The sequence below is a fragment of the Microtus pennsylvanicus genome, chromosome 1 (genome assembly GCF_037038515.1).
Source record: "Microtus pennsylvanicus isolate mMicPen1 chromosome 1, mMicPen1.hap1, whole genome shotgun sequence".
Classification (NCBI taxonomy): Eukaryota; Metazoa; Chordata; class Mammalia; order Rodentia; family Cricetidae; genus Microtus; species Microtus pennsylvanicus.
The window spans coordinates 58,171,400-58,185,857 of record NC_134579.1 but is presented as its reverse complement, the minus strand read 5'-3'; the positions used below and the strand labels follow the sequence as shown (position 1 = coordinate 58,185,857).

Below are 14,458 nucleotides of genomic sequence, written 5' to 3'. Positions count from 1 at the left end.
TACAAATAAAATCTTCAAATATTTGAAAATTATGCAATATATTTTTCATAAAAGCATAATACACCCAAGAAATATTTGAATTATAAAGATCACCATGTCTGAGTTGAAATATTTTCATAAAGAAGAGGTCTGAAATATGGAACATAAAGTCTACATATCTTCTTTGTCACCACTAGAGATATTCAGAAAAGTCCTGGGCTTAGAGAACAAATGTTCCTCCAATTAAAGAAGGGAATAACAACTAGAAAATTTAAGGAGAGAAGAATATGTTCCAGGAAGATGCCATGGATATAAGCATATATGGGTATTGCCCAAAATTGAGTGGTAAGAGCCGGGCAGTGGTGGCGCACGCCTTTAATCCCAGCACTTGGGAGGCAGAGGCAGGCGGATCTCTGTGAGTTCGAGACCAGCCTGGTCTACAAGAGCTAGTTCCAGGACAGGCTCCAAAACCACAGAGAAACCCTGTCTCAAAAAACCAAAAAAAAAAAAAATTAGTGATAAGACAGACTATTCAAAAATCATACAGCATTCTTTAGCTAGTATTTACCAATTTTCTAATGTAGAAATTAAGTTCTCTGTTGTAATTTCTTTGGGGGGTTAAAGATGTTTAAATTCACTACTTGTATATTTGGCCAGATACAGCATAATTTGATAAATAGCATGGGAAAACTCAGAAAAGACTAGATATGGTGTACATCCTTGTAATCCCAGCACTCAGGAGACTTAGGCAGAAGGACTGACACCCCGAAACCTGCAAGGCTACACACTGAGTATGAAGTTATCCTGGGTTATACAGTGAAACCTTGTTTCAGGAAAAAAGAATAAAATTATTGGGGAATAAACATCAAATAAACGCATGCCTTAGCTGCATTGATGAAACATGTTTGTAATCGTCTCCCCAAGATAAGAAAATTTTCGACAGCTGATGGAAGTAATTCCTTGTAAAATTCTTCTCCATCTTCTCCTGGTTCTAAGCCCACACAGCAATGGCTGAAATGAGAGTACAAGTTTGCATAAATAATATCAGTTTGATGTTCAAACTTCCATAGGCATTGTGCTTTAATGAAAATCTTAAGTATCATTATTTTGTTGACAAGCCAATTAAAAATTTGCTGGAAATTTTTAACTTTTTAGAGAACTAAACTGTGCTATGGACCTTGCTTGCATTCAGTTCCAGGGCTCACATACCCTAAAACCGAATATACTGGCCCTTTAAGAAATGAAAGCCATTAGAGAAGCAATTTCTCTAATCCCAGCACCCTGGGAAGCAGATACAGGTAGATCTCAGAGATGAGTTCAAGGTCAGCCTGACCTACATAGTCAGTTCCAGGTCAGCCAAGTTTACAGAAACCCTGTCTCTGAAATAAAAAATGAACAAACAAAAAGAGAGAAAGGAAGAAGGCCACAAGAAAAATACCTGTTTACAATAAAGAGAAATGAGATTAGTTTACAGGGAGGTGGCTACAATCAGCCTAAAAGGCAACGAATACCTTGACTGTTTATTTTACATTAATTTTTGTTAATTGATATATTTTATAAATCTAATAGCAAAAATTTATCTAGGGTGAGATTAACTTCAAGGAACAAAGATAAGAAAACCAAACACTCTAGTTTCATACCCAATTCTTCTTCCCAACAGATTGTTTTCTTAAGATCCTCAAATTATCTGCTTGTATATATATTCCTTATATCAAAAGGGAAAACAGTGAAAGTATACCCTAACTGTAACAGGAACATTTTATGATACACAGAAAGAATAATCCTTCCAGAGAACTATATCTTCATGAAACTACCCATTACAGCTGCTCCTTGGATATGAGTTGAATATATTAAAAAATACCAATATTAAAAGTAGCTGTAGTCTCATACCAAAAAGGGCCTTCAACCCAAAGTAGTATGATAAGTACTATGTCTAAGTCTTTTCAACAAAATGTGCAAACACTGATAAGAATGGCAATTACAAGACAAGCATGCTAAAAACCTAACTGGCTAATGCTTGCTATCAAGTTTTTACTTTCTATTCAGTTATTAAACTTAACTACTCAGGACAGCTGTATGACAGATGGCATTAACAAAAGAAATAATATTCAACCAATGTTGTCATTACCTAGCATATCCGATCAAAAAATATAGAGGCACTTATTTACTTATATTCAACCAATACTGAAATAATTAATCTTGAAAATTAAAGTATAAAAGAGTATTACATAGATTTATCAAATTTTTGTAACTTTGTACTTTGAATTGGGCCCTTACGTAATAACAGTAGAAGTAAACAGTTTAGAAAGTTAGGATCTAAAACAAGACAGTATAACTATGAAAAAAAAAAATCTCTCCTGTAGGGACAGTTTATTTAAAATCAAATGGAAAGGGACTGGAGAGATGGCTCAGTAGTTCAGAGACCTTGCTGGTCTTACAAGTGAAATTTGAATGAAATTTGGGCCCTGGCAATGCTGAAGCATGCATGGGCAGCCCTTCTATGGTAGTTCTGTTGATCTTGTTCATATTTGGTTTCATAGTCTGAGTTGATGAGATTCATCAGGTAGGGCACCAGACCTCATTACAGATGGTTGTTAGCCACCATGTGGTTGCTGGGAATTGAACTCTGGAACTCAGGACCTTGGGAAGAGCAAGAAGAGCAAGCAGTGCTCTTGACTGCTGAGCCATCTCTCCAGCTCTTGCAAGTACCAGAGTTTAAATCCCAGAACCCACATCTGACAGATTACAACCATCTGTAACTTCAGCTCTAGGGTATCCAATGTGTTCTTCTGGCCTCTTTGGGCACCTATACACATGTGCACATACCCATACATAGACATCAACATATACACATAATAAAAATAATAATAAATTTCTTAAAATCAAATGAGAATGAAAGAAAAATTATTAACTAAGGCACCGAGAACACTTTATCACCTTTAAAAAAAAGCATTGATCTTCAATTTTTAGCATGGTAGTAGAAAAGTAAATGCTGCTTCTAAATTACATGGACAACATTTGGGCTACCTAATGCATATACAATTTAGATAGCTAAATCACTACAAAGTGAAATGAAGTTTTCTGTATTTGTTTTTCTATTGTTCTTTGCTATATACTTTCATTTTGACACTTAATTCAAGTATCACTGCTGCACAATCTCCACTGTTAGTTTTTTAAGTACAGAGTTTTAATTTACTCATTTCTTAAAAATATTTCTGAGTCAACAGAAATATATTAGCTAGTTGGGACTCAAGTGGTAAACAAAAGAAATGATCACTTTGGAAAGAAATCTAAAGACAATCAGTTGCAATAGAGTTACAAACAATAGCATACAGTGTGAAAGAAAAGTACAACCAACACATATCATAGGAGAGTCTAATTTTTATTAGAATGACAAATAAAAAAGAAATATTTAAAACAAAAACAAATTAATAGTCTAGCTTCATTTTACCTTAGTATCTGTGTAAGCTGGGAAATTGTAGTCCAACCACCCTGGATTCGAGAACAATCTTGACTGAGGACCAATAGACAATACTGAATGAGGTCATAACAATATATATCTTGTTTCACTTTCTTCAACTCTGAGCTTCCCAAAGGGGTGTTGTTTATTATTTCTAAGGAAAAAGAAAAGATATACCTATTTTTGCTCAACACACCTAAGAGATACTAGCATTTTTATGTTGTAATCATTAAAAATATGTCAAAAAGGAAAATGGTATTCCTCAGTGTCAAGATTTCTCTAAACAAATTAGAACACTAGCATTGTATCATAATAGAACCAGTATTTACTTAATGTCTTTCCTAACTATAAAAATATTTTCTTACCTTTTAACTTCAACAATATAACAGGAACATTTTGTTCAGGACTTTTCGCTACTTCAGCAGCTAAAGACAAGATCCTTGGGTCTGTGCCTGTTGGCTTCATTTTTTTCCTACTACCTGTGTTTTAACATAATAAAAAAAAGTAAACAAAGAAACCAAAGATCATGTGTACTAAGAATAAGAATTGTACTAGCTTTGCATTCATTCTCTCTACACAATTTTTAAGATAGAATTCATACAGGAGAAACAGATTGTAGAAAAAGTTGATACATCAGTCTTCATATGGCTATTTCTTTAAAGGTCAGTTTACAAGGCTGGACCTTTGCTAGTATATAGAATGTGGATTTCAGAAGGATTTTTATTGTTCTCTTACAAGCCTAGATCACTGTGTCTAAACTGTTATAAAATAAACATGTAGCCGGGCGGTGGTGGCGCACGCCTTTAATCCCAGCACTTGGGAGGCAGGGGCAGGCGGATCTCTGTGAGTTCGAGACCAGCCTGGTCTACAAGAGCTAGTTCCAGGACAGGCTCCAAAACCACAGAGAAACCCTGTCTCGAAAAACCAAAAAAAAAAAAAAAAAAAAAAAAAAAAAAAAAAAAAATAAACATGTGCTTTTCTTTTAGAACCCAAGAATTCTGATAAATGCTTTATCTGATTTTCAATACCTGAAATGGAGTGTTTTATAAAGAAGTTTATTCAATTCACAATTCTGGAAGTTCAAGGGCCTTGGGCTATGGTCCTGCATTAGTTCTGATGAGAGCTATCTTGGCTTTGCCATATGACAGATGACATCATAGAACAGTGGGAGATATCATATGGTACAAGATACCCAAGAGAGACTGAGAAGGGGCCAAGCTCACCTTTTGTAAGTCTTAAGAAGTAGCAAGTCTTACAAAAACTGTTTCAATTCTTTTGAGGGTGGTGATAATTCCAATGATGTAATTATTTTCCACTAGACCTCATCTCTTCAAGGTTCCACCACCTCTTATCATTGACATTAAGGACTAATATTTCAACACACAAAATAGCAACAATTCTGATCACTGAGTATCTAATAAGCTTCCCTAGTAGAAAATACTTCACAGGTGTTGTCATAACTGCTTTGCTCAAGAAACTGTGTGTAATTCTATGTAATTTTACTGGGAGAGGATTTTGGAAGACCAGGCCTGGTTTCCTCTGGATGTACCCCTTTATGGGTCTTTCACTTTGATGACTTTGCTTTGTATATCTTCACTATAAATTAGAGCTAATAAATAAGACAATATATGAGTTAAGTCCTGTGTGCCATTCTACTTAATCACTAAATCTGGAGACGATCTGTGAAGTACTAAAATACTAGGTCTCAGAAATGTTACATAATTAAAAGAAAATTAAAAATTATTTATAGTGAATTAACTCTAAAATGCAAAAAGTCCACACGTCAGTTTTCTTATCATAGCTTTTCTAAGTCCTAAAGTATTTGAAGCTCAACAGCACCATTTACTATAAAACATATTTTAATTAATAAAGGATAACATATAGTATTTATTATGAGCCAAGAACTGTGCTGAGTGGGTTTTAATGCATCATTTTATCATCACAATGGGACTATGAAGTAGTGTCTATAATCACCTCCAATGTGCAGTTAAAAAAAATAAAACTTAGCTAGGCACAGTGGCACATGCCTTTAATTCCAGTACTTGGGAGGCAGAGGCTGGTGGATCTCTGTGAGTTCAAGGCCAGCTTAATCTACGTAAGGAGTTCCAGGACAACTACAGTGAGAGCCATCTTGAAAAACTTGTCACAGCTCCACAAATATATCGTAGCATCAGTCAGATATCAGTCTAACTACAAATCTTGTGATTTTACACTTGATCTTGTAAAAAAAGTTGAGAAGCTACAAAACCAGTGATTTTAATTACAACATTCATTATTTTTTTCTCCCAGGCAAAACTGTAAATATAAAACATATTTTCAAATAATCTTCTAACTCATTTCTTAGCAATTATTCTACTATGACTGCCACTATGGTCCCATTTTTGTAGTTAAGGCTTGAATAACTTGTATTTAAGTCATTCAAAAATCATCTCTCTTCTTGGGCAAAATATAAACCATTCAGTTCATTAAAGCTATTTTTAAAGAAAGTCCAATAATACTCCTAGCAGGCAGAAGACACAAAACTTTCCTATAGAATGCATGCTAACTATATTACTCTTTCCAGTGTCAACATTAGTCTAACTGTTCCTTGTGAGAGTGCATCAAAATAGATTTTTACATCCCTTTCACTAGATGCCATTTAGGTTGCAAATTATTATACACAATCCTGTAATAAAAATCCATGTGCAAATAAGTAGGTATGCACTCATATGGCCTATAGAACAAATTCCCTTTGATATTCGATGGCTACAGAGTCAATGACCTGGGCTTCTTAGACAAGTATTTTCATCTGTGAACAAAGCTGCCATTCCTAGGCCTTACAATCCAAAATCTAGAAGGTAGCTATCAATGATAAGCCTTAAAATATAAAAGTATAGCTGAACCTTAAATAATCGGGAGAGGTATGTTACTATGAATTGTTCTACTTGCTTGCACGCATTGAACCCAGTTAACCATTTCAACAATTGTCAAGGATGGGTATTATTTTTTACATAGCCATTATCATTACTTCCCCAATCCTCATGATAAACACATATGTCTGATTTGCTTGCACAAAGTCACACTGTTGGGATGATGCTGGAGTACAAATCCAGAGATCCTGGTGTACAATTAGCATAGAAAACAGTCTCCATGTACCTTTAAAGGGTAGAAGGCAAACACAATCACCCATCCACGGCGGGGGTGGGGTGGGGGGATGGGTAAAAAAAACCCGATAAATCTGCTCAAGGTAGAAATGGAAGGATAATCTAACCATACAATTAGCCTGGAAAAAATCGTCTGCTGGCGCAACTCACTGGATCCTTTTTCTGAATTCTCCTGGAACACAATGAATGCTTTCTCCCGCTTTACAATGCTGCTGCGAAGTGTCAAGAGGAATGGGGGGGGGGGGAGGCAATTACCGATCAATTCATACTCTTACCCCGCTGCTAGGCCGATCCTTGAGGAATCAAGAGTGCCAGGCCGTGCCCTTCACTGCCTCCAGGAATCACTACGACGGAAACAAACGCCAGAAACCTGATGCAGTCAGTTACCCCCTAACCCTAAGCTTCAGGGTCCCCACCGGAAACGCCCCCTCCTCAGGCCCTAACGCTGGCGGGAAAAGGCCTGTGGTATTTAAAGGTTAAAAAACAAACAAACAAACCAAAAAACGGCCATCAAGGGAAAAGCATCACTTCAAGTGGCTTCCAGTCTGTCACAGCACCGAGGGGGCGCGGCTGGGGTTCCACAACGCGCCCCGGAGCTACTAGGCCTCGGGAAGCCACAGGCCCAGGCCCAGCCGCCGCCCCTCGTCAGGCGTCCGATTCCAACCCTGCGGGCCGGACGCGGAGGAGGCCCACACTCCCGCCCCCAGGCCCCGCCGGCCCGTTCACTGGGTCCGAGAGCCTGGCGTCCTAGCGTCCCCGCCCCCCGGAGCCCTCGGCCATCTCAGCCGCCATCTCAGGTTTGTTACCTCATCGCGGCTTCGCCTCCGTCCACCTCAAGGCCCGACCCGCACCACGCACCGCGCACCTCAGCGAGGCGGCGTTCGCAGAGCAGTGTGCGTCGCGACGCGGGAAAGGGGGCTGAGGGCGGGCGAGGGGGCGAGGGACGGGGCGGGACCGCAGGCAAGGGGTGGGGCATCTGTCTCCGGACAGCCAATCGGGACTCGGGGCGCTCCAGGGGGCGGGCGCACGCGCCTGGAGAGCTGAGCCCGCAGGGGCCGGAGCTCCGGCCCGGGGCCGAGGCCGGTGCAGCTGCTCGGGAAGGCAGTGACAGCCGGAGGCCTGGGCCGAGCGCGAGGCACAGGACGAGAATGAATGGGCCGGCGGGGCTCGCGTACCTGGACCGTCGCGAGCGGGTTCTCAAATTGGGCGAAAGTTTCGAGAAGCAGCCGCGCTGTGCCTTCCACACCGTGCGCTGTGAGTGCGGGCTGCCCGGAGGGGGTACCCGGGAGGAATCTTCTGGGATGCAGGGGGGATGTGGTGACGTGGAGACAGACGCCTCGGAATTCTGTAATTCTGTCCCCGCGGCCCTTGGCTCCCCGGGAGACCCGATGGCAGCGTGATCCACACTACCCGGTTCCCAGGCTCGGCGGCGCGGGCGCCTGGCGTCCCGCAGGTGTGGGAGAAACCTGGGAGGACTGACGAGAGACTGACAGGCAGGAGGGAGGAAATTTTGTGGAGAAGATCTGGAGGTGTGCCTGTGGAGACCAGCGTGACAAGTGGATGGTGCGGGTGGAAGGGTGACAGATGGAACAAAGGACCGAATGCAGGGCAAAAGCGACGTGTAGACGCCGCAGGGACACTCCTTCGCCGTTTTCACTTGTCCGCTGGCTGATGAGCGGTCTCATTTAGTTTGTTTGTGAGGAGAGAATGTCAGCTATCTCCATAGTTTCTGTCTCTTTTTGGATCTCGGATTTCATGGTCAGCTAATAATTACTGATCAACTGATTATCAAAAATTGAAAGGTGAGGTCTCAATAGGTTATCTTTAATATTATTGGAAAATTGGCTATAATGAGCCTTTTTGTCTTAGTAATTAAATGATAGAGATGCCAGTGCCAAAAATGCAGCCTAATTTTGTATGTAAAACTTCTTTTTTGCATACTAGGCCTCAGAATTCTAGCGCCAAAAGGAAACATCAATGAATCGTGACCTCTTTTGTGTATGTGTGTGTGTGTGTCTATGTGGGTGTGTGTATGACAAATTGCAAAGTAGATTTTTTTTTTCAGATCTTTTCTCCAGCCCAGCTGTTCTTACTGTCTCATTGTTTTACCTTCCTCAGTCATTCTGTCCTTTTTCTTATAAAGTTGATATTCTGAAAACACCCAACTAAAAGCTCAGTCATCAAAGTTTAAGTTATAAACAATCTAGCTGTAATAACTGAGAGTAAACGTAGGAAGAATCAATGGTTTTAACCTTCAAATGATATATGTACACTTTGTAAAAAAAAGGTTTATTATACAAATATAACATGTTTTGGTGGGATAAACTGGAGAAACTTACCAGCAGAACTCCCCTGGGTGTCCTTTGTTTATTTTGCCATGGGTGACAATTTAGAACTCCCCACATGAAAGAACAGCTAGTGCTGTGCAGGTCCTGTAGTTTCTTTCTCTCTCTTCAGTTTCGTTTTCTAAAAGTAAGATACTATTCTTATCTGCTCTCTCAATGCATGTCCTTTCCTCTTCCTTCTCAGGTATGCAGTAATATTTTATTTTTCAAACTACATGGTTTCAGATTACAAAAAAGAAGTTATCTAGAGATAGATTTTTTTAATGTTACATGTACATGTGTGGGCCTGAGTGTATGTATGTGCATCATATGTATGCAGGTGCCCTCAGAGGCCACAAGAGAGTCTCAAATCCTGTGTAACTGGAGTTACCAGTGCCTGTCAGTCACCTGATGTTGGTGCTCAATGATCCAAGGCTTCTGCAACAGCAACAAGTGCCCTTGACTGCAGAGCCATCTCTCCAGCCTCTCAGTGTATATATTTTTATAACTTAGCAAAATTGAATGAAATACAGCTTCTGAAAAGTGCCTTTCAGGTGCTTCAAAGACTTTTATTTATAACTTCTTTGATTAATTGATTGATTAACTGCAGTGTTAGAAATCAAACTCAGGGCCTTGCACATACTCGGAAAGTGCTGCACCACTGACCTACATCCCTACCTTTACACAAGATCTGAAAATTTGAAATCATATTTTCCAGGGTCAGATAATCCAGCCACAAGAATGGCAATAAACAAGAATATACAAATATAATAATAATAACCACAGAGTAAACAAACTTAGATTCCACACTTAGTCTTGCAGAAGTCATTAAAAAGGTTTTCGGTCTTTGTTTTTCTCTCTCTTCTTACTGAATTAAGTATAGAATCACACAGAATCTGTTTAGGTTTATTTAAATAAAACATGCTATTGTCCTTAAGAAGAGGTTCTTTTCCAGGGTGGTTTCCAATCTTAATAATTCAGTGAGAAAAGGAGACTATACAATAGGGAATTTTACATTTATGTAGGGTGAATGGACCTAATTTATAGCAGACACTCAAGCCAGAGTTATTTGAAAGAATGTATTATTTTGTCTTATCTACAGCTTGAGTTTTGCTTGTCTTTTATATTAAGGCTTCAGAGAAGCCTGGCTGTGAACACTGACCTTCACTAAATGCATATATAATGTGACTTTGAGGACATTCCCTAAGTTTCATATGTAAAAATAGTAACAACTACATTTTAGACTTTTTCTAGAGAGCTTGTGATAGCATTAAAAAAACGAGTACAGTATTTAGAATATGATAAAGAATAAATCATAGTCACCATGAGTTTTTATGAGTTATATTCATAAGTGCATATGGAGTCCTAACGCATGTAATTTGCTTAAGTGTAACAATGATCACACGTAGAAACAAAGATTCACTACATAGAAGAGTTTGAATAACACATTGAGATTAATTTTGGATTTGGGCTAGCACTGACTTTATAATTTATATCTATTTAAGTGTTAATGATCAGCAAATGTCCTGTTTTCAGTGACACCATTTATTATTGTCACAAAATAAGCTGATAAGCTATAACTACAGACAGGTTATTCGCTATTCAAGTGGGCCCACCCACCAAAAGTAGTAAAACTTTAGTGTGAGTAAATATCAGAATTTAAAATAGGATTTAATTATGTTTATAGTTAAGGTTCTTTGATCAGCACAGACTCTGATGTTCTTTCCCTGCCATGGTGGACTGTACTCTCTTCAACAGTGACCAAAGGGGCTCAGCAGATAAGAGCACTGGCTGCTCTTCCGGAGGACCTAGGTCTGGTTCCCAGCACCCACCTGGTAATCGACAATTGTCTGTAACTCCAGTTCCAAGGAATCCAATAGCCTCCTCAGGCTCCTGCACAAGAGAGTTCACATACGTGCAAGCAAAAACATTCATACACAAAAATAAAATAATTAAAACACCAGTGAACCAAAGCATCCTCCCTTAGTTGCTTCTGTCAGTGTCTGTCTCAGTCATACATTGTTCTATCTCATAAAAATTGATATTTGTATCTATTTTTTAGATGACTTCAAACCTGCTTCTATTGATACTTCTTGTGAAGGAAATCTTGAGGTTGGCAAAGGTGAACAGGTGACAATAACTCTTCCAAATATAGAAGTAAGTAGTTCTGTATACTAACGTGAAAGAGATCTGTATAACAGGCTCTCAACTGAAAAGAACAAGTCTATGAAGTAAATGACATGTGTAGTAAATTAAAATATAATGAAAATAGATTAAAGGAAACTGAAATGTAGACTGGGATCAAATTGTGAAGTATATTTTATGTTGAAATTTAGAATTTGAGCTTCATCCTATTGGCATTAGAGAAGCAATAGAAAATATGTCTAAGTCGAGAATATGATTAGACATAGTGTGGTGGGGAAAAGATTCAGGAAGTATGCACATCGAGCTTCCTTTATCCAAAACACTTGGAACAAGTTTTTTGCATGTTCTAGTTGTTTTTTTAATTTTGGAATATTTGCAAATATATAATGAGATACATTTGGGATAGGACATACATCTAAAATACCAAATTTGTTTAATTTTTGTATTAGACCGTATACATATAACCTAAAAATAATTGTATAAAATATTTATAATAATTTTGTATATGAAATAGTCCATGATGTAGAATTTTCAACTTGTGGTATCATATTTGAGCTAAAAAGATTACATTTTGAAGCATTTCAGATATTGGAATTTGAATTAGGGAAATTCAAATCTGTAGTTTAGAGATTGGACTGAAGATCGTGGGTTCTGGATCCCTTAGCCAAACATTTTCTCTGTTTTTAAATTTTTCCAAATACATTCAAGTAACATAGCAAATGTTATCTACATAAAATACAAACTTCCTCAGTTCAGCCCTTTGAGTTAGAAATTTCTTATTATTTGGATTTTTTCTTTAATACTGCCTTCATCTGTTTAGAGAAAGTTGTAAAGAAAGCCAACTCCATAATTTTGTGTTATCTATTAAAAAAATCTGAAGCATGATTCTAATAAGTCTTATCAATAAAAAACCCAAAGTCAGATATTAGGGTGAAAGCTGAAAGATCAGAGAAGCAGAGCAGTTGGCCACTAGAGAGTTCTGACATCTACAAAATTGCAGACCAAATGGGGGTTGTTTCTGTCTCTGTGAATCCTCAGACCAAATGGGGGAGAGCCTGTCTCCACCTCCCTAGTCCTGGGATCAAAGGCATGATCCTCCCAAGTGCTGGGGTCAAAAGCATGGTCCTCCCAAGTGCTGGGGTCAAACGCATGATCCTCCTCAGTGCTGGGGTCAAAGGCATGATCCTCCCAAGTGCTGGGGTCAAAGGCTTGAGCCTCCACAAGCTAGGGTCAAAGATTCTGTTGCTCTTTTAGACTGGTTCAATCTCGCATAGTCCAGTGTGGCCTTGAACTACTGATCTTCCTGTTTCCTTCTCCCAAATGCTGGGTTTAAAGGTACGTGCTACCACTGCCTGGCCTCTATGGTTAACTGGGAGGTAGGTTGGCCCTCTGATCTCCACGCAAGCTTTATTTGTGAGAACACAAACAAAATATCATACAAAAACACTGGACTTTTTGAGACATTTTGCCTTTGATTTTATGGTGTGAATAGTTTGGGGTTGCCCAATCCACATCATATTACATGGATTATTGAGTTGCTGTGTCGTGGTCAGAGGTACAGAAAGCTTTATCTTCTATTCTGTCTTTTTCTTATTTTTATGACCCTACAACTATGTCAGATGGAATCAGTTGCTGCTTCTCAAGGTTTCTTTTTTTTTTAAAGCAACAGAAAGGTTGCTTTCTATAAGAATCAAGTTCTTTTTTTTAATATTTATTTATTTATTATGTATACAATATTGTGTCTGTATGCCTGAAGGCCAGAAGAGGGCGCCAGACCTCCCTACAGATGGTTGTGAGCTACCATGTGGTTGCTGGGAATTGAACTCAGGACCTTTGGAAGAGCAGGCAATGCTCTTAAACACTAAGCCATCTCTCCAGCCCTTCTCAAGGTTTCTTAAGATAGAGCTCTGTATGTGCGTGAGTTTTTATTGAATATTTCTCATTTGTTTCCTTAGGAACTGAAGAAAAATGAAAAGTCAATTTACTATGAGATGCTCTGAAAAAGTTAACTTTTGAAATCCTCTATTATGAAAAATTTCCAAATTCTTGGGTTTCTATATCATTTGGAAATTTGTTCAGCAGTACCAAGCCTTGTTTGCTTTATGATGTTTATAAGGAGTAACCTGAATGAGTCATTCAATTTTATTTTCAGTATTTAAACTTTTTTAAAAGTATGCTTTTAGTAGAAATAATTACACTTTCTAACCCCCTTGCCCCTCCCAGCTACCTTCCCTCAAACCCTTCTCCTGTCCTCCCCATCTCCCAGCCACTCAAAGAAAAACAGCCACTTCATTTTAAAAGTGACAGAAAAGCTTTAAGTTCACAGTGGGAGCTGCTGTCCTGTTGTTCCTGCCTATGGTGGTATTAATCAGTGGAGATTAGTTTGCACTAGAACTCTTGTTGGGCTTATCTTTGCCATATAGAATATCTGTTTTTCAAGTTACAACCGTCACATTTCATCTCTTATATTGCTCTTCTATGGCAATTCTATGTATTGATAAATATCATTTTGTTCATTATCCTGTTTAGTGAAGAGTTCTGATCTACCATGTTTGATTATGGTATCAGTATGAATCCTCTTAAAATGATAACTATTGGACTAGGCCTATATTTTCAGGTTTATGGCTTATAGATTTCTGAAATGTAAAAAATGATGGTAGGAATTAACTGTCACCTTCTAGTCTTCACACACATCTGTACTCATGTGCACATACCTACGCAAATGCGCACGTGCGAGCACACACACATACGATTTTAAAAAAATTAATTTTATAAAGTAAGAATGATTTCAGGTTCTGATGGTTCTTTTGGTAAGGTAGATTTTTAAATCCCATTCTTTTTTGGTATTATCATATTGATAAACAAATAAAAATGAAGACTATAGACCAGTTAAATACTGTACACTTCTAAGTTTTATAAGCATTTTAAAAATAAAAAATAATAATGATAACAAACATTTGTTGGATGTGGCATGGATGGTCCCATATACTGCTTAGTGATTTTCATATATTACCCACTTAATTTTATTTAATCTCTTCAACAAGTACTAGGAGTTTACCCCTATTTTATAGAGAAGGAAACCAAGGCTTGAAGAGAGTAAATAATTTGCACCGAAGTATAGAGCTAATAGGTGACAGTCAGGACTCTACTCCTGTGGGGTGTGTGGTTCACCATATTTCCGACAGCATGCACTTCCACATTGCTCACTCCATGCCAGCCACTGTCTCACAGACTTTAATTTTCATAGTCTGGAATAGGAGGTATTACCATTCCAGTTTTCACTTGGAGGAAGGGGCCAGAGAGGGGCCTCATCTCTCTTATTAGTAACTGGCAGAGCAGGTCCTCTAAGTTCTCAAGTCCCAGTGTCTTCACTTTATTCCATCCCAGGTGTCGGATCTGCCCACTCA

General features: G+C 38.6%; 2 protein-coding genes across 4 annotated transcripts in view; one reads left to right on the top strand and one right to left on the bottom strand.

Moving 5' to 3' along the window:
• Positions 1-7,524, bottom strand: part of Iqcb1 (IQ motif containing B1) — a 57,841-nt gene extending 50,317 nt beyond the window's left edge. Inside the window, exons 1-5 of one of the 2 annotated variants that reach the window (XM_075964899.1) lie at positions 7,389-7,524; positions 6,858-6,926; positions 3,805-3,918; positions 3,431-3,593; positions 861-990 (exon numbers count right to left, since the gene is read on the bottom strand). In XM_075964899.1, coding sequence (XP_075821014.1) covers positions 861-990; positions 3,431-3,593; positions 3,805-3,904 — 393 coding nt within the window. In that variant the 5' untranslated portion in view covers positions 3,905-3,918; positions 6,858-6,926; positions 7,389-7,524. Of the gene's footprint in view, positions 1-860; positions 991-3,430; positions 3,594-3,804; positions 3,919-6,857; positions 6,927-7,079; positions 7,312-7,388 lie in introns of those variants that run through there. The other variant, XM_075964909.1, reaches the window with a different exon arrangement.
• Positions 7,525-7,613: 89 nt separating this feature from the next.
• Eaf2 (ELL associated factor 2) overlaps positions 7,614-14,458 on the top strand; it is a 48,631-nt gene continuing 41,786 nt past the window's right edge. Inside the window, exons 1-2 of one of the 2 annotated variants that reach the window (XM_075964879.1) lie at positions 7,614-7,836; positions 10,969-11,063. In XM_075964879.1, coding sequence (XP_075820994.1) covers positions 7,731-7,836; positions 10,969-11,063 — 201 coding nt within the window. In that variant the 5' untranslated portion in view covers positions 7,614-7,730. The remainder of the gene's footprint in view (positions 7,837-10,968; positions 11,064-14,458) is intronic. The other variant, XM_075964889.1, reaches the window with a different exon arrangement.